The 23,582-nt window shown below is 44.9% G+C and overlaps 1 protein-coding gene across 1 annotated transcript in view; it reads right to left on the bottom strand.

The window, feature by feature from the left end:
- The window catches only part of CLCN3 (Cl-/H+ antiporter 3), a 247,540-nt gene that overhangs the window by 18,441 nt on the left and 205,517 nt on the right, over positions 1-23,582 (bottom strand). Inside the window, exon 11 of the mRNA XM_086963830.1 lies at positions 4,214-4,289. Coding sequence (XP_086819956.1) covers positions 4,214-4,289 — 76 coding nt within the window. The remainder of the gene's footprint in view (positions 1-4,213; positions 4,290-23,582) is intronic.

Raw genomic sequence — 23,582 nt, 5'->3', positions numbered from 1 at the left:
CATTGCCAGGGTCGCTTGGTGGGCTTCCATTTCCGAGAGAAGTGGGGAAATGTGGTGTACGCTAGAGAGCGAATTCCCATAATACGCAGCCATAACTAATGAAGGAAGCATAGCATATGAACCTACAACCCACGTCCATGGCCGGTTAGATATTAGTGCATTTTCTACCTGCTAGCACAAACTGTGTGGAGGTCTGCGTGACTGAACATGACATGATGTTTGCCATCCCAACTGCTCAAAGCATAGCTGGAGTATACACTCCATCACCATGATTGCGGGGAAGCAACATAAGAGCATTTTAAAATTCCAGTAGCTATGGGATTTAAGTGATTTTAGATATGGTTGTGATCCCTGTATAGGTGAAACACTGGAACACCATCGGCCTGATATAGATAAAATTCAAAGGGGATGTGCTTTCCCCTATAATTCAGATGATAAGATGGTAGTATCCTTAGTCCTTAACAAAATCTATGCTATAGCACTTGGTAGAAACATCTAAAATTGTTTCAGTTATTCTCCATCAATAAGATTAGGACAACAATCCCAAAATGATGGGACTGTGTAGTTTCCTTTCATTAATCACATGACTATTTCAATAGTTCCTGGAAAGTGACATGCTTTTACCAAAGGGATAATCTTATACCAGAGTTGTATTCAGTATAATGCACCCACTGCTACATCGCCTTTTGGGTAGTATTGAATTAAGAAAGATTTAAGGATTTTTTTTTTCTGGACTGCTATTATAGTCATACATTTATTTCTGAATTGTCTTACAATCTGGATCTGTCCTTTGACAACTTTCAAGTATTTTTAGCATTAAAACATCAAATCTGGATAAGAAATCCTTCACCCTGCAAGAAGTTTACTTTCAAATGTCTAGTACTTTCACTTCCATGTTCTTGACGCTTTTGCACAGATTTCAAAATTAATTGGCATGAAGTTTAAAATGCACGCAGATAAAGGTTCCACAACCCTTAACCTTATGATAGCCATGTTAGGTAGATTTTCCCATGTTGGCCATGTACCACTGGGCAATCGGAAAATTACAATTAGCACCTTGGTAGCACACTCACTTAGAAAGCTGGATGGAAGGCAGATCAGCCACGAGTTTTCGTAAGGAGGAGAAATAAGACGTTGCAGGTTTGCAGGCTTAAAAGGCTATATGCTTTAAGGAATGAGGTAGAGTGCACATTTCTAAAGGTCTAGTGTAATTTAATGGGCATTTTTCTAGCAGAGTGATGGGGCGTTGGAAGATTAAAGGCATAACATACTTATAGTACTATGTAGCATAAGCATTAAGATGTCTTGTAGTTCTTGAAAGTAGAATAAGGAGGTATAGGGGCACTATATTTATAAAATTAAATAGTTAGAAAATTATTTCATTTAAGATTACTTTAGAAATTGTGTGAATGTTGCATATTTTTGTATGGAATCTAAAACCTAAAAAAGTAAATAAAATTAAAATACTCCAAACTCCCATCCGCTGAAATTCCAATTTCTAATTACCAATAAGCATCATTACCATTTCGTTTTTATCTCCACTTTGACAAAGTGTGCACATTAGTTCATGAAACAGGCAAAAATAAATAAAGTTTTCAAGGCCTACTACCCATCTAGGAAGGGTAATATGCAAAGAAAAGCTTTATTCTGCTGACTGATGTTTTGGAATCTATACATTATAATAAAAAATTAAGTTTGAGGTTTCTGCAATGCTGCCGGCTGGACATAAAATGTAGATGGGCTATGTTAGCTTTAATCCTCATTTCAGTAAAAGACAAAGCTTGGTAGAGAGTTTCTTACTATGTTTGGATCTAATGTACAATTAGTTATTCCACAAAAGATCCCAGGTTCACAAAAGAACCCCATGAAAATATTTTTTAATTCCCATTTACAAAAACTTGAAGCCATTTTAGAGTACCTATGAGCACATACTGTACATTTACACATTATTTCACTTGCACTTTGATGTTTTTCCTACATGAGGAAAGATATTGTTCCCCGTTTATGCTAGAATCGTACCCTACTCCCCCACTAACTTTGGCCATGCTCCCTTCCTATTCCCACCATGAAAATGGATTAACTCCTGCTCTCGGCTGTCGAAAAGAATGTGAATACCCACACAACCAAGTGTGGTCTCAATTTTTTCAGGTGCATCTCATCCTGGAATTGCCAGTCCAAGCCTCTGGCACAAAATTTACTCACCCCAAAATATGATGTGCAAGTAAATGATTTTGCAAGTTTAAATCAATTTTTTGTAAACATAAAATATGGATAAAAGAAAAACCATTTGCATTGATAAGTTGAATGTGTGTGTTCAGTTGATGTAAACTGGTCACCAGTGTCTAGACAGGTTAATTACTGTGATTTCCTCGAATAATAAACACATTTAATTTCCCTCTAAATTCTGACATCAAAGTAAGAGGAACCTTGTAAGCCAGTACTCATTGTTATATAATGCCATGAATGTAGACTTGAATGTTCAACATTCTATGATCCATACAACAAAAACGTTTACTCAAGTGTTCTTTTGCTATTGTACACTATTTACCTCCAAAGACTGAGTAAAATTAGGATTTTCTTTATAGTTAAAAAATTCTGCATATGAAGCGAATCTTTAATGTACCCCAAAACTGAATATCCATAAGAATATTTTATCAACACAAGAATCGTTTTAATTTACCAAGCTCTATGCCGTATCAAAAAATGGCTGTGGCACTGAGTAACTTACATATATGCAAACTACAGATAAACATCTGTGATTAGGAAAGGAGGTGTTTTTTCTGTATCCAATATACTTTGCTGGTGACTACTAATTTAAAAAGGAAAAAACAACACTAAAATATGTAATTACAAGTAGCGTAGGGAAAATGTATTAGTTGTCCATGAAAACGTCTTCTGTGTTTATAATGCAGGTATAGTAACAACTATAAGAAATATTGCCACCTAGTGATGCCTTAGCCTGTTTCATTAAGTCTTTGTGTATGTCTCGTTAAATATCTATCAGATACATTTAATCAACTTGATTAAAACTAAATGGTGCTCACATGATCCTGCCTCAACACCCCTGTGATTTTGATTTATTCAAAACTACATTGAGAGCTAACCCATGCATTGACTTACCCTCCACATATCAGATTATTGACAGGCACTTAAGTTGCAAAGGGGCACATGCATGGTTTAGACATACATGGCATGTGCTGCCGTACAACTGTATAGTAAAACAAAACAGTGGGCTCACCTTTAAAAGGCACAGCCTTGGACTTGCATGGATGCATAACAAAGAAGGTAGTTAAAGTTAGGAGTAAAAACACACATTTTCAATTCTGGGTTTCATTCTATGCAATGCTGCGAGTGCAACAGTTCGATAAGAACAAGAATTGCATGGCTAACATGATAGGTTCTAATAAAAGTATCTTGTGATCTACTGATAAAATGGGGAGTTTGTCTGTCTTGTGGTGGGGTGCATTTGCCTCACCCCAGATGCAACTTAAAGTAATGTTAACCAACTTTAGGACTGGTATGTGATATACAGCACTCTCAAGGAAAACAACTCGAACATGATTGCTGATAGTCCTATTCACCTTCATAACTGAGGGAAAAGAGCAATAAAACCAAATAACTATTTCTGTTAACGCCCATCTCACTGTCAATGGCGTCTACTGCAATACAGCGTCTCCTACTAGTTTGTATCTTTAGGAAAGGTCTACTGAGGAGAATAGTTGGAATATCATTATTTGTCAAATTAGGTGTTCTCTTTCAAATATAAGAGTGCACAGCTGATGTGTTTAGTTAGAAACACAGCAACAGACAAACTCGTAAATTAATTCATTAAAAAGTTATTAGAATGTAAAACAAATTTGATTTCTTACAGCCCTTTCCAATCAAATTCTAAATACATGAAGCTTATACTACATCTTCAGTTTCTTACAAAGCAGAAAATTTGGCAAGTCTGTCTAACAGACGTAATTGTTGGTTCAACTGCAGCACAGTTAAGTTACAGTCTTTGTCCCATTCCTACAAATAATTACATTCAAAGAACTGTAGGATATGCTTGCTGCATAAAGTAACTTAACGACATGGCCCCAGGTCCATGCTGTTCAGCGGATGTCAAAGGAACTGAACAGTTCACAAGTTTCATGCATCCTGACTTCTAACGTATCTAGTAAGGAGGAGGAGAAGTAGGAGGAAAATGAGACGTTGTAGTTCTAATCACCAGGGGCTCGATGTGCTGCTTTAGTTCCTCGAGATGTTCTAATATGTTCTTCTTTGTGATGATCCCCAAGACAATCCTGAAACAGATCACGTTATGCTAATAATTGTGTCGGAACGAAAATGCAGAAACAAATTAAATAAAGATCAAATCACACAGACAAAAATTCAGAAGAAAGGAATGATAAACAAGAACAACAGGAATGTTAATAAGGAAATTATAGTTTAAAGAATGGGAAAAAATAACAGCTGTAATTATGAACAGTCCCAAATGTTTCTGAAACCAAGGATCATTAATGATCATCTTTGAAAATCTCAAATTAAATTGGATGGCAGCTTTGTGTTAAACATTGATTAAGTCTGCATACATCAACACTGGGTTGGTGAACTTTTCTATGTCACTAACGACAGCTCACTATTAGCTGTTAAACAAGACTATGACGGTAATGTGATTTATTGCAATTTATCATGTCTTACATATTATGTCCACACGCACTACAACAAAATCACTACCACTGTAATATTATTTTAAGTAGGAATTCTACTTAAACTCTCAACTGAATGGTACAGAATAGTAAAAAACGTGATTTGAAAAAATCTTTGGGGTTTTTGAAAAATTACCCAAAAAAATAGATCCCTTGCACATTACTTTCAATTTTGAATATTACATTACATAATTTTGAATACTGACCCCACGAAAACATTCTGAGGGCATCTTACTTACCGTTAAAGAAATACTTCGCAATACAGGTTTTGTTTAATGTAATAAGGGTTTGTTTTCTCTTTGTATGCCTTGTCTTTGTGGAAAAGGCTGCCCAAGAAACAATTTTTCAAAGGCAATAACATGGTGTTTAAAAACTTGTATTTTTTTTAATATATACATTGAACCACAATCCTTAAATACACTATAAAATACTCTGGATTTTTGACTGACCTCGGATCTGAGCGGTCTTCAACTTACCTCTCATACAGAGCACTTAAACGATGAATCTCTGAAGCAAGAATACCACTTCACATTTATAACCCCCCCCCGCAACAAAATAACCGCTGCCTGAATGACTAGAATATGGTGTTATGGTGTACCACTATGCAGCTGGACCATGGTAAGTACCCACAGCTTTTACTCTGGCTGCTTCTTTTCTGGACAAAGTGCAATCATTTCCTGATGACGGATGGTTTCTATAGCTCCTGAACAAAGAAAATCTATTTTTTCACACAAATTCTAATAATGTAGCACTCAGACCTTGATGGAAAATCAATCACTGAGGGGATTTTCTTTTCAATTCTCTCAGAACAAATCTAGAGCTGTTTGATCTCTTTCCTCAAGGAAGTATTACGTTATTGCGCCTTCATATTCAAATCACAAGGAATTAATAAGCTGTTTTGGAAGTATCCTGAATGTTATCAGTATTTTATTTCAATTTAAAGACACACCTAGCTATCAATCCTTGAACATTCAATTTCTTGGAGAATCTCCCTTAGAATATGTTTGGGAGAAGACACAGGTTCCGTGCTTCACATCTTAGATCCTTTTGTAGTGAAGACAAAGCTGTAACATTCACAAGGTCCATCTGATTTCTTTGGGCCAGGTTATATTCCTATAACTACGGAATTATGGGGTCAAATCTGGGCAGATGATATTGGAAACATGGTCCCAATACAGTGCTGGACAGAGATTTTAGGAAGTTGGATTTAAATACTAAAGGGTACATTTAGCAGTTTAAGCTACTCTTTGACTAGAGCATCATTTCACCTTAACAACAGGAGTCATGCACTTCTGAGATCACTGGTTTTGTCAGCTTTTCACACTGTACAACTGTAAAAGTCTATTTATTTTAATCAGAAGGCAGGTGGTTATGAGCTTAAAAAAACAAGTGTCAAAGACAGTAGTTAAAATTAGTCAATTTAGCACAAACGGGTCACTTTAGATGCAATCTCATTCCTTAAGTACATCAATTCTCTTGAAGTCCTGATTTTAGGTAAAGAGGAGACTGAATAGGGCTTAAACTCAACAAATGATTTGATGAGGTCTATTGTTGGTAACTGATAATTAGTAATTGTCCGGCTAAAGGACCTCAGTACAGCAGGAGGGATCTCCAGAAATGTACAAAGAGTGAGTGAAAGTGTCATCAAAAAGAAGATAGGGGAGCCGCTCGCCGCTACTGCCCTGTGGACACTGACGCCTTGGGGGAAGCACAGTGACAGGACTGCGAGGACCAGCTGCCCCGTAATTCTGTGCAGCTGAGTGCCTCTTCCTGCCCTGCCTGCCTGCTACAAGACTTCTCGCTGGCCCCGCTTTGCAGGAGCCGCTCGCCGCTACTGCCCTGTGGACACTGACGCCTTGGGGGAAGCACAGTGACGGGACTGCGAGGACCAGCATCCCCGTAATTCTGCGCAGCTGAGTGCCTCTTCTCGTCCTGCCTGCCTGCTACAAGACTTCTCGCGGCCCCCGCTTCGTGGGAGCCGCTCGCCGCTACTGACCTGTGGACACTGACTCCATGGGGGAAGCACAGTGACGGGACTGCGAGGACCAGCAACCCCGCAATTCTGCGCAGCTGAGTGCCTCTTCCCACACCTGCCTGCCTCGCTGCAACGTATATAATTGGATAAGGCTACCACTTCGCGGAACGTACCGGGCGAAGCCCGGGCCAAGGGTGGGCCCGTTTAAGCCGGATGTAGCCCGGAGGAGACCGGACCGGGCCACCCCTCTCTCATTTGGGGCATCCCACATTTCTACTGCAGTGATCAATCGTAAGTACCTGTTTGGTTGACTATTTGTATCTATAACAGGTCAGCGCGTGAAAGTAGGAGTAAGGCAGCGACCTCAAGTGGATATTTAACAGGGACGTTGGACAATTTTATTATCAGAGCCAATTCAGTTATTGACCAGGGGATATTCCTAATGGAGCGCCGGGTTTCTCAAGATCTTGCCCTAGCGAAAAGATCTTTCCTGGGTCACTTCGCAAATGCTCGTACACCAGAACCCATAATGCGAGTAACTATTACTGACGTTCCTGTGATTGTACACAGTCCACCTATTTCCCAGGACCAGGGTCACACCTCTCCAGCGGATCAGTTCCAACTATAAGCAGCAACAGAGACCATTGTAGTGTCAACCATGGCTAGCTCCCTTGAAAGACCAAAGACCCGGCAGCTGCGGGAGAGACGCGAGGGGGCGATATCTAAGAGGAAGCGGGGTGCTGCTGCTGCCGTCGGAGGGAAGAAGCCCAAACTTGCTAAATGTACCGACAATAGTGATACGACACTTAAGCGCCAGGGCCCAGAGGTTTTGAACCCTACGGACAAAAATGCCTCACCACTACTGACTGTAATCACTTCAGGAGCGGCTAATCCCACCGGCGCAATAGTGGTATTGGAGGATCCTCTCCTTGCAAAACTGGGCGCCCTACTAAGTTCTTCTCTCCATCCACTTGAAGATAGACTCACGCAGATTGAGCAGCGGCTCTCCAAGATCGAAAAAGCAACATTGGAAATTGTGGACAATATAAAGTCAAATGTGTTGTCTCTGGGTAGTACACAATTGAACACCGTACAGGGGGGGGATTGCAACACATGAATCTATTCCCCCACTAGTACCATTTACTCTTAACGTACCTACCGCAAAACCATCTGCACCTGTGGCCTCACTTGCTAATACTCCAACAGAGGACAATGTTGTAAAGTCAAAAGAAGGCTGTCGGGACTTACTCGACGCGGGCTCTTCTGGGGAATTTAGAATTGATCTGCCCCCAGAATCGAGCCCGTATCTGGCAGTCTTGATAGGGGTTCCCGAAATAAGTAATCCCAGCAGGGAATCGTTTATGTCCCTAAAAAATAAAGTCTCTGACTGGCTCAACAAAAATAGACCACTCCCCCGTCACATTACCAGTGAAATATTGATGGCGCGTAGGTTGTCCTGGGTGGGGCACAGGCCAAAAACCATAACTGGTGATTGCGTGCTGGTAAATTTTAGGAACCCACGGACTGTGGAGCATATTTGTAATTGGAGGCACCATAGTCTTGGGTCAACTATCCAACCCCTCCCATTGTCATATTTCTACCCCCCCGACCCCAATTATCAGACACGGAATGTGATTGGACTCTAGTAAAGCACCGAGGTGTGGGCAGGGCTGAGAGGGGGTGGCACGTGCAACCACAAGTACCCAGCCACATACGTACCCAAAATAGGTACAGTGGCTTGGAAATGGTCGATTGACTACAGCATATCCGGGCTGAAACCAATCGGATTTCTCAAAGTAGGAGCAATGTACACCCTGAGGGAGTTACGGAGCCAATTGGTAGCCAACTGTCTAGCGATTCCCCAGATCCTCATTTGTTTATTCAGGATATTAGTATAGGTATAGTGATGACCCACCTGGGAGAACCGTGTCAGGTCGTATATTGGAGCCCTTCAGGTCATGTTTAAGTGAAGGTGTCCTAATGGGGAGTGGTTTCATTGGCCCCAATGCTAGTAAACAGAGATCTGTGACAATACTATCTTGGAACGTGGCAGGCTTACTCAACAAATTGTCTTGCCCATAGTGGGGATCCTTTGTGGATAAGAACGACATCTGTCTCTTCCAAGAGACCTGGGCTCGTGATGAACAACTCAGAGTGGGATATGCCGCATTCCACGTACCGCCCGTTGGGGGGGGAGGGGGGGGGGGGGGGGGAGGGGCGACCGTCAGGAGGCCTTACCACCTGGGTCGGTTTGCACCTGGGTTGTATCGCTGAGACTCGGACCACCCACTCAGACGATGTTCAGTGTGTAGTCCTGAAGTGGCCAAATTCTTTTAAGCTTGCTATCGTGAACGTTTATTCACGACCTGTAAGCATAGCTAGTGAGTCAAGCACCATCGATGAGCTGTCGCATTTTTCTTACAAGTGACACTCACCTCCTGGTAGGGGGCGACTCGAATTGTCATTACGAGCCCCTACTGGGGATAAATGTAGGCGCCCTCATGGAGGAGGACGATCACTGGGCCATACCTCCAAGCCAATCTCCATTGCCCAAGACATGGTCCCCTCTAGCAATCCAGATTACGGCCCTAACTTTAAACCATTCTATTAGGGCCTGCAATGGCCGCACTCCTTCGGACACACCAGCAAGGTGCACCTTTAATAAAATGGGACAGGAGTCGCGCCTTGACTATATTATGGTCGAGACACGGCTGTGGCCCAAGGTCATTGATTTTAAGGTTTATGTTTATGGGATTTGTAGAGCGCGTGACTACCCTTGGGCATCTCAGCGCTAGAGGAGCAGAATAACAGGAAAAAGGAGGCTAATCCAGTGGAAAGAGCCAGGTCTTAGGTTTTTTTCTGAACTGAGTTTCTTCTTGGATAGACCGGATGTTGGGATCTAGACTGTTTCAGAGCATAGGTATCAGATGGGAAAAAGACCTTCCCCCCCCATCTAGCTCTTTTGATTACAGTACTCTACATGAGAAACTTTGAGCTTGACCTGAGTTGTCGTTGGGGAGTGTAGTGGGTAACCAGGTTTTGAATGAGTGCCGGACCCTTTCCGTGCATAGCACGATGAGCCAGATTAAGGGATTTAAATTTAATTCTGGCTTGAACGGGAAGCCAGTGTAGTTCCTTCAGTCTGGGTTTAATTGACTGATGTTTGGGTATGTTTAATAGTAGCCGTGCTGCCGCATTTTGGACGACTTGGAGACGGTTGACTACATATTTCGGGGAGCCCAAGAAGATGGAATTACCGGAGTCCAGCCTTGAAACCACCAAGAACTGGACCACTGTTTTCTTACCATCTTCTGGGAGCAGGGGCATGATCTTCCTTAGCAAACAAAGTATCCCAAAACAGGCGCAGGATAACTTTTTGGCTAGTATCTCCATTGTGAGATTTTCATCAAGCCACATGCCAAGATTTTTTATGTCCGGTTTTGATGAGGGAGGTAATCCCCAACTGGCAGGCCATGGGATGTCCATGTGGGGATTAGAATAGTTACTCAAGATCATCAGCTCTGTTTTATCCCCGTTTAACTTAAGTTTACAGTCTGCCATCCAAGATCCGATTTTCTCGAGACAGGGGACAAGCTGTCGGAGGTCAGTATTCAGGGGGTCTGACATTGAGAAGATTAGTTGTGTATCGTCCGCATATGACACGACGGAGATGCCAAACTCTTGAACGATCAAGGGTAGTGGACTAAGATAAATGTTAAAAAGGGTAGGGCTCAGGGATAAACCCTGAGGCACTCCCCAAGGTGCTGGGAAGGGGTCGGACTTGAACCCACCCTCTACACATTGGAATGACCTATCACTCAAAAAGGAGGCCACCCATTCTTTTGCTGTCCCTTTTAGGTAAATATTAGAGTTGACAAAGATCACAACGCTCTAAGTCTGGAGATGTTTTTTCTGGCCCAGGAGAGAATGTTACGGCAGACCTGGAAGCCTCACGAGACAGGACAATACTAAAAAATGATAGACGTAGGGTTAGGTGGGAAAAAATAGTGGCAACCCCGGACGAACTATGTAATATATATAATTTTTTTCTCCCCCTGTTTGTTGAGGTCAATGTTTTAAATACTCAAACTCCGCCTTCTGATTTTAATGAAAAAATGCAGGCTCTCCATACGGACTTAGTTTCTAACTTAGCTGAGGTCCTTAATCCCCAGGTACCCAAAAGGAGAAAAAGGGCTCCTGCATACTCCTGGTATAATGCTGCATGTAGTACGGCTAGGTCCGAGCTGGTCCAGGCTCTAAAGCTTGGCAGCAATAAACCTCAAATTCGTGCCAGGAGACTACAGTATAAAGAAGTAATGAAATACGCAAAGCAAGAGTGGGATCTAGAAAAGTGGACTAGCCTAACTAGCGCCCTAAATTTAAGGGATGCACAGAGATTTTGGTCAATAGACAATACAAGTTGTGGAGAACCAAAACCGGCTATTGAACCAAATATAGACGCAAAAGTTTGGGAAGACCACTTTAAGGCCCTATATTCTGTAGAACAAGGTGCGGAAAGTATTCTGGTACCCCCCGTTTTAACCGACCAGTACGATGACTTAGAATTTACCACAGAGGAAGTATGTAATGTAATAGGCAAACTTGCAGTGGGAAAAGCCCCGGGCCTTGATAAACCTCCGGGGACCTCTTCAGACACCAACCTAGGATTTGGGCGCCATACCTTCAAAAAATGTTCAATGCAGTCCTGAGGGGCATGGCGGTTCCCTGTACTTGGCTGGGAGCAGAGATTGTCCCAATATTTAAGAAGGGCTCTCCTCTGCTCCCGGTCAACTACAGGCCCATCAGCCTCATTGATGTGCCGCAAAAAAAATGTGTGCGGCTCATCTTAGATCGTCTACAGGACTGGATGGAGGAGCGCGCAATCCTCAGCCCGTATCAAGCGGGGTTTAGGAGGAACACCTCCACCATGGACCAAATCTTTCGCCTAATATTACTGTTTTGGAAAACGGTGAAGATAGAGGGTGGCATCCTCTATATGGTGTTTGTGGACCTCCGCTCTGCTTTCGACGTAGTGTCCCGGAGGAAACTGTGGACTGTGCTCCAAGAATTGGGTGTCCCGCCCCAACTCCTAAATCTTCTGATGAGGTTACATGAGGGGAACTTCGCGCAGGTTAGATGTGGGAGGAATGGGGCGCTGTCATCCAGGTTCCTCGTTGGCAGGGGGGTAAGGCAGGGGTGCGTATTGGCACCTACCCTGTTTTGCCTCTATGTCAACGGCGTAATTGCACATCTAGATGGTGTTCTTTACAATGATGCGCCAAGCTGGCAGGTAGCAGGGTGCCGGCGATCATGTTCGCAGACGACACCCTGCTACTTTCTAAGTCTCTTATGGGGATACAGCGCATATTGGACGGCTTTGAGGATTTTTGCAGAAGCCGTGGATTGGAGATAAACGCCGATAAAATGAAATTCATGATCTTCAACCCACCAGCAACTACCCGCCCGAATCCTAGTTTAGGCCCAGTCAGATTAGAAAGGGTGACTACCTTTGAATATCTGGGGGTAACCATTAATGAAAATCTGTCATGGGGCCCCCAACAAATAAAGTCACAAATGAAACTGGCCCAGCTTGCGGGGGGAATACTTAAGCTTTCCAATTCATCTACATTTAAAACCGTGAGCCCCCCCCTCTGAGGATCTATAAAACCCAGCCGAGGGGTGCAATCTTGTAAGTTGGGGAGTTGTGGGGACATTCCTGTAGGCCTGAAATTGCCAAAACAGAAAACAAATTCATTAGACAGTTGTTGGCACTCCCACAAAGTACCCCGCTTCTTCCTCTAAGGTTTGACTTGGGGTTGAGACCTATTGAAGATGAATTAGCACTCAAACCCCTCAGGTTCTGGTGTAGGCTCTGGACAACGCCAGAGCTGCTGAACTATAGGCTAGAACTTAAGAAAATATTATATTGTCATAGTGCAGCAAAAATCCCCTGGCTCATGTTCTTAAAGCAGGAATGTGTAAGACTGGGATTGCCTGCCTTGTGGTATGATCCAGAAAGGCGCTGCCAAGAGGTCTCGCGTAAGTTGCTCACCAGGATTTTTGAGGATAAAAAACTCACTGCTGTTTTGTCTGACCCCCCATGTTGGCACCTTAATTAATTCCTTTTTAACATTCAAAGTTTCTTATTTTTATTCTTTTGAGGATGATATCTATCCTATTGTATCTAGGAAACTTTATCTACAAGGGAGATACGGTACTTTACCCTTAAGAGCCTTTACTAGCAAATGGTCAGCCTCGACAGATAAGAATTGTCCTGGGTGTAGCTGCGACATAGAAGATGAACTTCACGTTCTCTTCTTTTGTCCAGGTTACAGTAAATCCAGGAAGTACTGGCTCGTACCTCTATGCAAAAACTTGGGTTTTGTACAGTGTATATATGCTTTTAGAGTTTTAAATACCGATACGACTAGGCACATTGTATTTGCAGTTTCTCAGTTCTTCCTAGCTATGTGGTCCAAGCGCAGGCTTATGACTGTTAATGAATGTTAACGTTCATCTATTGATAAGATCTGTTATACTGAAATCATGTCAAACTCAAGCACGAACGAATTTTACCATCTACTGTGTCTGATTTAATGAATTGTATTATCATCCATGTATATTGCTTATTTTTTTTACTCTTTTATGGCAAAAAGCCGAAATAAAGATTTTAAGAATGAATTAGATTAAAATAGTTTACCCTTCGGTGATACAGACATCTCTTTGTGTATACAATTGTTTTCTTGAGACATTGAAATATCCACAGCTATTGCCATCTCATTAAAAACATCTTACTTTAAGATGTTTTTAATGAGGAGGGTCAGAATCTAGGAGAATGCCTTCGACATCCACACTCCCCTCAGTAGTATTTGTCCAAGGCCTTTATGTAAGACGCCCAGTATGATTTTGGGAGGACTATGTTTATGTGCTTGCAAGTTGCTAGTTACTGCAGAATCGCTACTATTAGCTATTATTCTCTTCAGCAACAGAGAGACAGAAGCAGCTCCTACCGTGAAAATATGGAAAGCTTCCAGGAGCAGATTAAAAATACTTGAAACACAGATTAGGATTCCATAACCACAACAAAACGCCAACATTAAACCCACATATAAAACAACATCTGCCCATTAGGTGCACTATAAAAAGGAAGAACTCAAGAAGGGACTGGCGTAACTATTCCCATTTTTTATGATTCTCTATCTGGCACAAAAGTGTGCAGGTTTTTATTAACGAGAGAAGACCAGATAACAGAAAAACGCATGTAGAGTAGGTGGAATATTAACGGTTTATGACCACAAGGAGTGTGAGCTGAACAAACGGTAGTACAGTAAACATAGTAATTGCATGTCTTCCATTACCAGCTTCTTAAAAAGGTCAAAAAGAGTTCACAAAGAGTAACCTTCCTCATAAAACACAGACACATGACAGACATTCTAAGTGAAACCAAGTCAATAAGCATATACAACATGACCCAAGGATGCATCATACCAAAGCTCATGGTCTGCATCATTTAACAAGACAGCTGAAGATTAACATAAATAACCATTCATTAATGGGTACATATTAAAGATGTTGCTTCTGGTTAATTCAGAGTTCTTCCAAGTCGCTTGGTCCATGGGACATTCTGTGCCATTCCACAGCCTACTATGGGAATGAATTGGGTCTCCGATCTGTGATGAATCTATGTTACTCTCCTACGAATGATGTTGCTTTCTACCTGCCACTAACAACATCAAATACCATACAATGCAAACTATGGTCAAATGTATGAGGTGAGAATAAATTACTTGAGTATTGTCAGCTCGCTGTTTTAGCTAAAAAAACATCTTTTAATTCAACCACCCAACAACAAAATATTCTAAAAATATATATGTCCGTGGCGATTGTGAGAAAGAACAGGAGCTTTTGAAAACACACAGTAAAGGAGCAATGCCAGTTTAGCACTGCCTTCTAAAGACCTGTGAAGGGGAGACAAAACAAAGATGCCTATAATTTTTGCAACTTCACTCATATTCCACTGTTCCTAATTCGCATGGTGAACATACAGCGACTTAAAGTTATCCTTTGGGAAAGCCAAAATGTTACTAAGAAGAGTTGATGCAATACATTCTAACTTAAGTGACGGTAGCCAGTTTGTCCCACTGAAAGAAACATAGTAGCACTGTGTCTGCTGTGAATGATAGCTGAATAAAAAAACTGAAAACCAACATTGATCAAGTGTGATCTCAGGGAGGCATTCTTCAAAAGATTATCTGAAAGGATATCTGTATTCTCTTAGTAAATATGGAACAAAATGACAAAGTCATACTGTCATAAAGGCAATCATGAAATGCCTGTGGTGCCCAAGCCACAGGCCAGTCTGGGGTAGATTTTTTCACCACCAATCTGCCTGTGCCGCCCTGTCCCAGGAACACTTAGGCTGAACCACGGTCATCCATAAAATAAGAATGGAAAGTCTAGGAGGGCCAGGTTTGCGTGACTTTGAATGGCAAAGCCTCTGCAGAGCCCAACTGCACAGCCCAGCCCTTCTAGAACATATACAGGGGTAGCCGCACAGGGCTTTCATTACTAGTGTCCCAAAATAGTATATTTATTTAATGGTTTTATAAAGCGCGTAGTAACTATGAGCATCCCAGCGCTGACCTGTTTCTCCAGGGGGGGTTTCAGCCGTCTAAACAAAATTATGTTTGCGGGAAGAGGAGAGTCTTTAGGGATTTCCTGAACTGGAGGTAGTTTGGTTCTGTCCTCAGTCTTCGTGGTAGGCGATTCCAATGTTTGGCCGTGTGGACGGAAAAACGACGGCCACCGGTTTTGGCTTTTTTGACTCTGGGGACTGAGATAAGATTTTCTCCATTGGACCGGAGATCTCTTTCCGCCTTGTAGGGGATTAAGAGTTCCTTGAGAAGGGGGGGGGGGCATTATTGTTGAGGGTTTTGTGGGCCAAGCAGAGGGCCTTGAAAACGACCCTTTCTCTGATTGGGAGCCAATGCAGAGACTTAAGAGCTGGTTTGGCCGATGATCTTGCCGGTGTGCCCGTGAGTAGGCGGGCGGCGGCGTTTTGGACTTTCTGCAACGTGTTAAGGGTGGCTTCGGGAGCTCCCAGGTAGATGGCGTTACAGTAGTCCAATCTCGCTAGAATTAGGCCCTGAATAAGGAGCTTCCTTGCGTTTGCGGGGAGCAGAGGGAAGATCTTCCTGCAGGCTCTGAGGAGACCGAAGCATGTCCCTGCTGTTTTTTTTGCCTGAGTTTTAAAGCTCATGTCCTTCTCAATCCACACACCTAGGCTTTTGACCTCGTCCTTGGGTGCGGGAGGGTCGCCCAAGCAGCTGGGCCAGAGATGAAGTGGCAGGGAGGGCCCCTTGTGACCCAGCATGAGTATCTCGGTCTTTGACCCGTTCAGCTTTAGAGATGAAAGATTCATCCATCGGTGGACTTCGGAGAGGCAACTGTGAAGATCAGAGGGGGCGTGATGGGGATGTGAGAGGGTAACAACCAACTGGGTGTCGTCGGCGTAGTTGATTATTGACACGCCGAACAAACTGACCCTCTTCTCCAGTGGAGCCATGTATACGTTGAATAACGTAGGGCTCAAGGACGAGCCCTGCGGTACTCCACATCGGAGGGGGATGATGGGTGAGTGGCTGTCGTTCTCCCAAACCTGGAAGGAGCGTCCTGATAAGAAGGATTTTAGCCACTTCAGGGCTATACCCTTTACTCCAATTTCTCCCAGTCGTTGGACTAGGGTGGGGTGGTCTACCGTGTCGAAGGCCGCACTGAGGTCCAGGAGGATCACTGCCACTGATCCTCCCGTATCCAGAATGCTTCTGGCCTTCTCCACTGCTGCCAGGAGGGCGATGTCAGTGCCCTGACCTGGACGGAATCCTGTCTGGGAGACCCCCAATAGGTTATTGTTCTCTAGGAAAAGTGATAGTTGTTTGTTCACCAACTTCTCTGCGATCTTGCTGTTTCCTGGGAGAAGGGAGATGGGCCTGTAGTTGGAGAGGTCCTCCGGGTCTAGGGAGGGTTTTTTTAGAAGGCCTTTAACAGCTGCCGCTTTCCAGCTGGGGGGAACTGTACCCTCCGACAGGGAGGAGTTAATTAGAGCCGTAAGGGGGGAGATGATGGTGTTAGACACTTTTTTCAGGAAGCGGAGGGGTGCGGGGTCGAGGGGGGAACCACTTTTAATTGAGGCCAGCGTTGCCCCTACCTCTTCCATTGTCACTGGGCCGAAGACGTTCAGGGAGGGTTGGGGGTTATCAGCCGGAAGGGGGGGATTGGTGGTAGTGATGGTGAGATTCCGATCCTTGTGGGCCGGTTCGGGGGGGGGGGGGGGGGGGTATAGCCAGGAGAATTTTTTGGATCTTCTCGTCAAAGAATGTGGCTAAATTAGTGCATTTACTTTCTGCTTCTTTAGGATCGAGAGGTTTGAGTGGGGGATCGGGGGCGTGGAGGAGTTCTTTGAGAACGGAGTAAGTTTCGTGAGCCGAGCAGGCAGCGTTTTTAATTCTGCTCTAGTAGAAGCAGGTTTTGGTGTTACGTAGCTCCCTTTTGTAGGATTTTATAGAGGTGCAGAATGTTTCTTTTTTTTCCTCTGTTTTTTCCATCCTCCAGAGGCGTTCATTCCTTTTACACACCTTACGCAGAAGGTTGAGCTCGGGGGTATACCAGGGTGAGGGGTTAACTCTCTTGGTGTGTTTCAACGAGGAGGTTTTGGGCAGGATGGCGTCAAGCGATTGGGTGACCCAGGTGTTAAATTCCATGTCCCCAGCTATGGGGTCTAGAGAGGGGAAGGGAGCGTGTTCCCTTAGTTTGGCTGCCCATACGTCTGGTTCCAGTTTCTGCCATCGTCTGGTAAAAGTTCTGGTTTTGGGGGGTTGAGGGGGCGGAGTGTCGAAGTCCCACACGAGGGGGACCAGAAAGTGGTCAATCCAGGGGAGGGGGATGTGGTCGAGGGTTTTCAGGTCAGGAATATTTGAAAAGATGGGGTCGAGCAATTGCCCTTTTTCATGGGTGGCCTGTGGGTTTTTTAGGTCAGGGCCGATGGAGGTGATGTCCTGGAGTAATTCACTGGCCTGCTTGTCGACTGGGTCCAAGAAGTGTACATTGAGGTCTCCCAGTAGTATGTAGTTAGTGGAAGACGTACACTTAATGGAGGTTTGATCAATAATTTTGTTCGGAAAGTCTGCTAGGCTGCCCGGTGGACGGTATACTAGCGTTCCCGACAGCGAGGTGACTGGGGAGATTTGTATAGTGAAGTGACAACTTTCGTGTCCCTTAATGTTGCCATCCGAGGTTCTGCAGGTGAGGCCGTCCTTAAGAATTATAGCTAATCCACCTCCTCTGCCTTCTGGTCTATTCTGCGAGCACATAAAGTACCCGGGGGGGAGTGCAAGGACGATGTCGGGGCCACTGCTGGGGGTGAGCCAGGTTTCCGTGAGAAACAAGATGTCTAAGGCGTTGTTAGTGATTAGAAGGTTTACTTTGTGCGAGTGCTTCACGAGTGACCTGCAGTTGAGTAGGCCTAGGTGCAGGCCCTTGTGCACCGGGTTCTGGTCTACAGGATTGCAGTTGTTGCATCTGGTGAATTGGTTATCACCCTTCAGGATGCGCGTGCAGGAGGGATGTCTTTGGGTGTTTAAGGCTAGTAGCTCCTCGCGGGAGTAGGTCCGGTCATTCCTGGCTAAAAAGGGCCGAGTAGCAGGGCCTGGGGCCGGCTGGGCCCGGACGGGCCCAGACGGGCTTGCCTTTGGCGCGCCCGCTGCGCCCGTCCGCTGCGCCCCCTGTGCTGACACATGATTTATGGAGGGAGTTATGGGCGTTGGAGGGGTGGGCGTGGCCAACAGGAGTGGGCGAGTCCCGTGGCTCCTCGAGGTGAGTGATGGCGGCGTGCAAGCGTTTCCTGCCCCTGACAGCGTTTAGATCGGCTGTTTGGGGGTTACCAGGTGAGCGCTAAGGAGTGGGTGCCAAGTGATTTAAGAAACACAAATACGATTTTAAAAGCAAAGATTTTCAATTTTAAGCAAACAAGACTCCCGGCTTCCGCCTCAGGAGGATCAGGTACAATGCGGCGCTAGAAGTCAGGGCGCGCTTTTGTACTGGCGAGGGGTGGGCGTGGCCAACAGGAGTGGGCGTGTCCCGTGGCTCCTCAAGGTGAGTGATGGCGGCGTGCAAGCGTTTCCTGCCCCTGACAGCGTTTAGATCGGCTGTTTGGGGGTTACCAGGTGAGCGCTAAGGAGTGGGTGCCAAGTGATTTAAGAAACACAAATACGATTTTTAAAGCAAAGATTTTCAATTTTAAGCAAGCAAGACTCCCGGCTTCCGCCTCAGGAGGATCAGGTACAATGCGGCGCTAGAAGTCAGGGCGCGCTTTTGTACTGGCGAGGGGTGGGCGTGGCCAACAGGAGTGGGCGTGTCCCGTGGCTCCTCGAGGTGAGTGATGGCGGCGTGCAAGCGTTTCCTGCCCCTGACAGCGTTTAGATCGGCTGTTTGGGGGTTACCAGGTGAGCGCTAAGGAGTGGGTGCCAAGTGATTTAAGAAACACAAATACGATTTTAAAAGCAAAGATTTTCAATTTTAAGCAAGCAAGACTCCCGGCTTCCGCCTCAGGAGGATCAGGTACAATGCGGCGCTAGAAGTCAGGGCGCGCTTTTGTACTGGCGAGGGGTGGGCGTGGCCAACAGGAGTGGGCGTGTCCCGTGGCTCCTCGAGGTAAGTGATGGCGGCGTGCAAGCGTTTCCTGCCCCTGACAGCGTTTAGATCGGCTGTTTGGGGGTTACCAGGTGAGCGCTAAGGAGTGGGTGCCAAGTGATTTAAGAAACACAAATACGATTTTAAAAAGCAAAGATTTTCCATTTTAAGCAAGCAAGACTCCCGGCTTCCGCCTCAGGAGGATCAGGTACAATGCGGCGCTAGAAGTCAGGGCGCGCTTTTGTACTGGCGAGGGGTGGGCGTGGCCAACAGGAGTGGGCGTGTCCCGTGGCTCCTCGAGGTGAGTGATGGTGGCGTGCAAGCGTTTCCTGCCCCTGAAGCGTTTAGATCGGCTGTTTGGGGGTTACCAGGTGAGCGCTAAGGAGTGGGTGCCAAGTGATTTAAGAAACACAAATACGATTTTAAAAGCAAAGATTTTCAATTTTAAGCAAGCAAGACTCCCGGCTTCCGCCTCAGGAGGATCAGGTACAATGCGGCGCTAGAAGTCAGGGCGCGCTTTTGTACTGGCGAGGGGTGGGCGTGGCCAACAGGAGTGGGCGTGTCCCGTGGCTCCTCGAGGTGAGTGATGGCGGCGTGCAAGCGTTTCCTGCCCCTGACAGCGTTTAGATCGGCTGTTTGGGGGTTACCAGGTGAGCGCTAAGGAGTGGGTGCCAAGTGATTTAAGAAACACAAATACGATTTTAAAAGCAAAGATTTTCAATTTTAAGCAAGCAAGACTCCCGGCTTCCGCCTCAGGAGGATCAGGTACAATGCGGCGCAAGAAGTCAGGGCGCGCTTTTGTACTGGCGAGGGGTGGGCGTGGCCAACAGGAGTGGGCGTGTCCCGTGGCTCCTCGAGGTAAGTGATGGCGGCGTGCAAGCGTTTCCTGCCCCTGACAGCGTTTAGATCGGCTGTTTGGGGGTTACCAGGTGAGCGCTAAGGAGTGGGTGCCAAGTGATTTAAGAAACACAAATACGATTTTAAAAGCAAAGATTTTCAATTTTAAGCAAGCAAGACTCCCGGCTTCCGCCTCAGGAGGATCAGGTACAAAGAGTATATAAAGAGACACACCAGTTAGGTCCTTTTAAAATCCCCCCTTTCTCCTCTGGAGGAAGGTTAGTAGAGGTAAACTGAAATGCAAGGAATGAAGCCCAGTGCTCTTGGTAACAGAAGATCTGATAACAGTTATCCGCTTCTAGTTATAACAATGCTTATTTAGATCAAGTAAAAACTAAACACAAATGTGCCATTTCTGTCTCTCTTGTACTGGAATTGGGTCTCCTCCAAACTATTTTCAGATCCAAGTCATTGCAATTCCACTGTAGCCTTTGTGAGGATTAAAGACGTGGTGGCCTATGAACCTTACTTAGACATGATTTCCATCTCTTTCGACCGCACCCTCTATTTTAAGTTCAGAGTGGGGACCCTACCAGTAGGTGAACTAGTTGCCCGTTGGAAATCCTCTTACCAGTTTTCCCCCTTTTGTGCGCACTGTCCCACTCGAGTAGAGTCGGTAGCCCACATTCTTTTCGAATGTCCGGATTACTGTGCACCTAGGAGGCGTTTGCTTAAACCCATATGTAGACTTTTAGGTACCCGCCAACACAAAGTGGCGTTACGTATTTTAATGTCTGACACATCCACTTTGACTGTTTGTGCTGTGTCAAAAATTTTAAAGTGGTCATGGTATTCGTGCAAGAAGGCTCTCTTTGTCAATTTAATTCTGTTTTAACTGTTTTAACCTTTCTTCCCTGTCTTCCCCTTCTGTACAATTATGAAGTGATTGTTATAAATGCTGTGTTTTATACCTGTTGTACAAGCTTTTATGATATTTTTATATCGAAATAAAGCCTATCAATCAATCAAGTCTCTAACGAGGCGTGCCCTTAGTCCCAGAGTTATGATGGGGTGGTAAGGAAGGATTCTACCTTCCTAGAGCAGAGAGGGTGAGAGATCTCCAAACTTAGTTATCCTTTTTCTTAGTAATCCTCCTCTTACCCTTTCATTGTTGAAAAAGGGCTAAAATACAGAAAGAAATGTGCACTTTTTTAAATAACACGTATACGCTATTTTTACATACTGCACAGCTGTGAGAGTTGCTGTGCAACATGACTTAAAGAAAAAAAAAGGCCACTGACATGGCCAGCGTTAACCGTGTCATATCGCTTTTTTCTCTTTAAGTCATGTTGCACAGCAGCCTGCGCTGTTCTGCAACATGTAAAAACAAAACAGTAGGAAGATGTTTGGGGAGGGGCAACACTTCAGAGAGCGTAAGGAGGGCGGAAATGGGGGTAAACAATGTAGTACAGAGGTGGTGAGGAAACACCGACGGGATGAAGTACAGTTACTTTTGTAAATGCGCTCATTTAGGAGGTATGCGCAAAAGTAACAAAAGAGTACCTGTAGGAGCCTGTGGAAGGACACTAGCCACAGGAAGCTGAATTTGGGCCATGCTCCATGGCATAGTCACACAGAGAACCCCCAGGTGGAAGCTGAGGTGAGGAGCAGGTGCTGAAGAATGGTAAGTAAAGAAACGTGAGTGACGTGGGACTAAATAAAGTTGAGCAACTACTGCAGGTCTTTTTCAGCCTCCTCAGAAACCCAATGGATTTCTATAGGTTCAGTGGAACTTCAGGTTCCCTGCAGAGCCCTCATATGCCTCCTGTGCCCAAGCAGGAGGCTTAGAGGACCAGAAGCCTCAAAGCCACACTCACTGAGACCCAAGACTTAAACTATAGGATCACAGGCAAAATGCCCTTGAATTGTTGTGGTGGAAGGAAGGATTGAAACTGCACTGTACACAGGAACGTTCCTGTGAAATGGAGCTTTTGCAAAGGATTCACATAAGACTTTGGCACATTGAGAGTAAACACCAGCATTGTTAGGAGGTTTGCCGTTATCTGGAAGTGGTATATAACTCACTGTGGAGAGCGCGCCTTTAACAGCCAGCCCTCGAGGTAGAGGAAAACTGGAATTCCCCAACCTCCGAAGATGTACTGCAGCCACCACCATCCCTTTCATGAACACCCGAGGGGCACTGGCGAGGCCGAAGGGAGCATGGCAAACTGAAAATGCTCCTGGACTGCAGTTGCATCTGTGGGACTGCTGAATGGGTACATAAAAATAGGTGTCCTGCAGGTCCAAAGCCACCATCCAGTCATCTGGATCCAGGGCAGACATAACCCCGGCGAGTGTGAGCATTTTGAATTTGTCCTGCCACAAAAATGCATTCTGGGCGGAGATCTCAAATGGGACAAAGGCCTCCGTCCTTCTTAGTCACAAGGAAATCATTGTATTAAGAGCCAGTCCCAGTTTCCTAGGCCAGAACCCTCGCTATGGCTCCTTTGGACAAATGAGCCTGCACTTTTGGAGCAAGATGGACAGGTGTTCCTCAGAACGATGTTCCGATAAATGTGGAAGATGAAAAGGGTAAAGAAGAAATGGCAGGGCATAAAATCTTTGGACATTCTACAGGACCCACCTGTGGGACATTTAATTTTGTCACCCTTGAAGGAAACATCTGATCCAGCATACCACAATGTAGTTATGTGTTACTAAAAGCAAATTAACTGAAGTGGTGAGCCTTGCCGTAGGCGGTATGTCAACTCTCTGAGGTAGCCATGAAAGGGGTGAAACTGTTGAGGAAATTGTCTGGCAGAGGTCGAAAGGCCTAGAAAACGTGCCTTGCCCCCGCTTTTTTTTAAATGTTCCAAAGATGAATTGTTCTTTTCACCAAAAGTCAAGACAAATCGAATTTTAGAGGCTTGCACGTCTTGACAGAAACCCATGGATCTCATTCACACATGCCGCCAAAGCACCACAATAATGCCATCTGCTCTGCCCAAGCAGTTAGTAGTGTCATGTCCAGAGCAGATGATGCAGCATCCTGACCATCTTGGATAGTTTGAAACAACCTGGCCCGAAATTCTGCAAGAAGTACTGGCAAGATCTTGTCAACCATGTCCCATAACACATTCGTATATCTCCTCAGCAAGCAGCTGGTACTGACTGACCAGAGGGCTAGACTGGCAGAGGAAATCATTTGCTACTTGAATGGAATGTCTCCAGACATTTTGACTGTCAGGAGGAGTTGCGGGGAAAGAATTGGTGTTCACTCCACTGATGGAAGCTTGAACCACTCTCTAGTGTTGGGTGCTGCGCCAAGAAATCAGGGTCACTTGGCACTGGCCAGTGGCATCTGGCAAGCTGCCTGTTCACTGGCAAAC

The sequence above is a fragment of the Lissotriton vulgaris genome, chromosome 3_1 (genome assembly GCF_964263255.1).
Source record: "Lissotriton vulgaris chromosome 3_1, aLisVul1.2, whole genome shotgun sequence".
Lineage (NCBI taxonomy): Eukaryota > Metazoa > Chordata > Amphibia > Caudata > Salamandridae > Lissotriton > Lissotriton vulgaris.
Note: the sequence above shows the minus strand (reverse complement) of the source record. Positions and strands in the feature narration are given on the sequence as shown.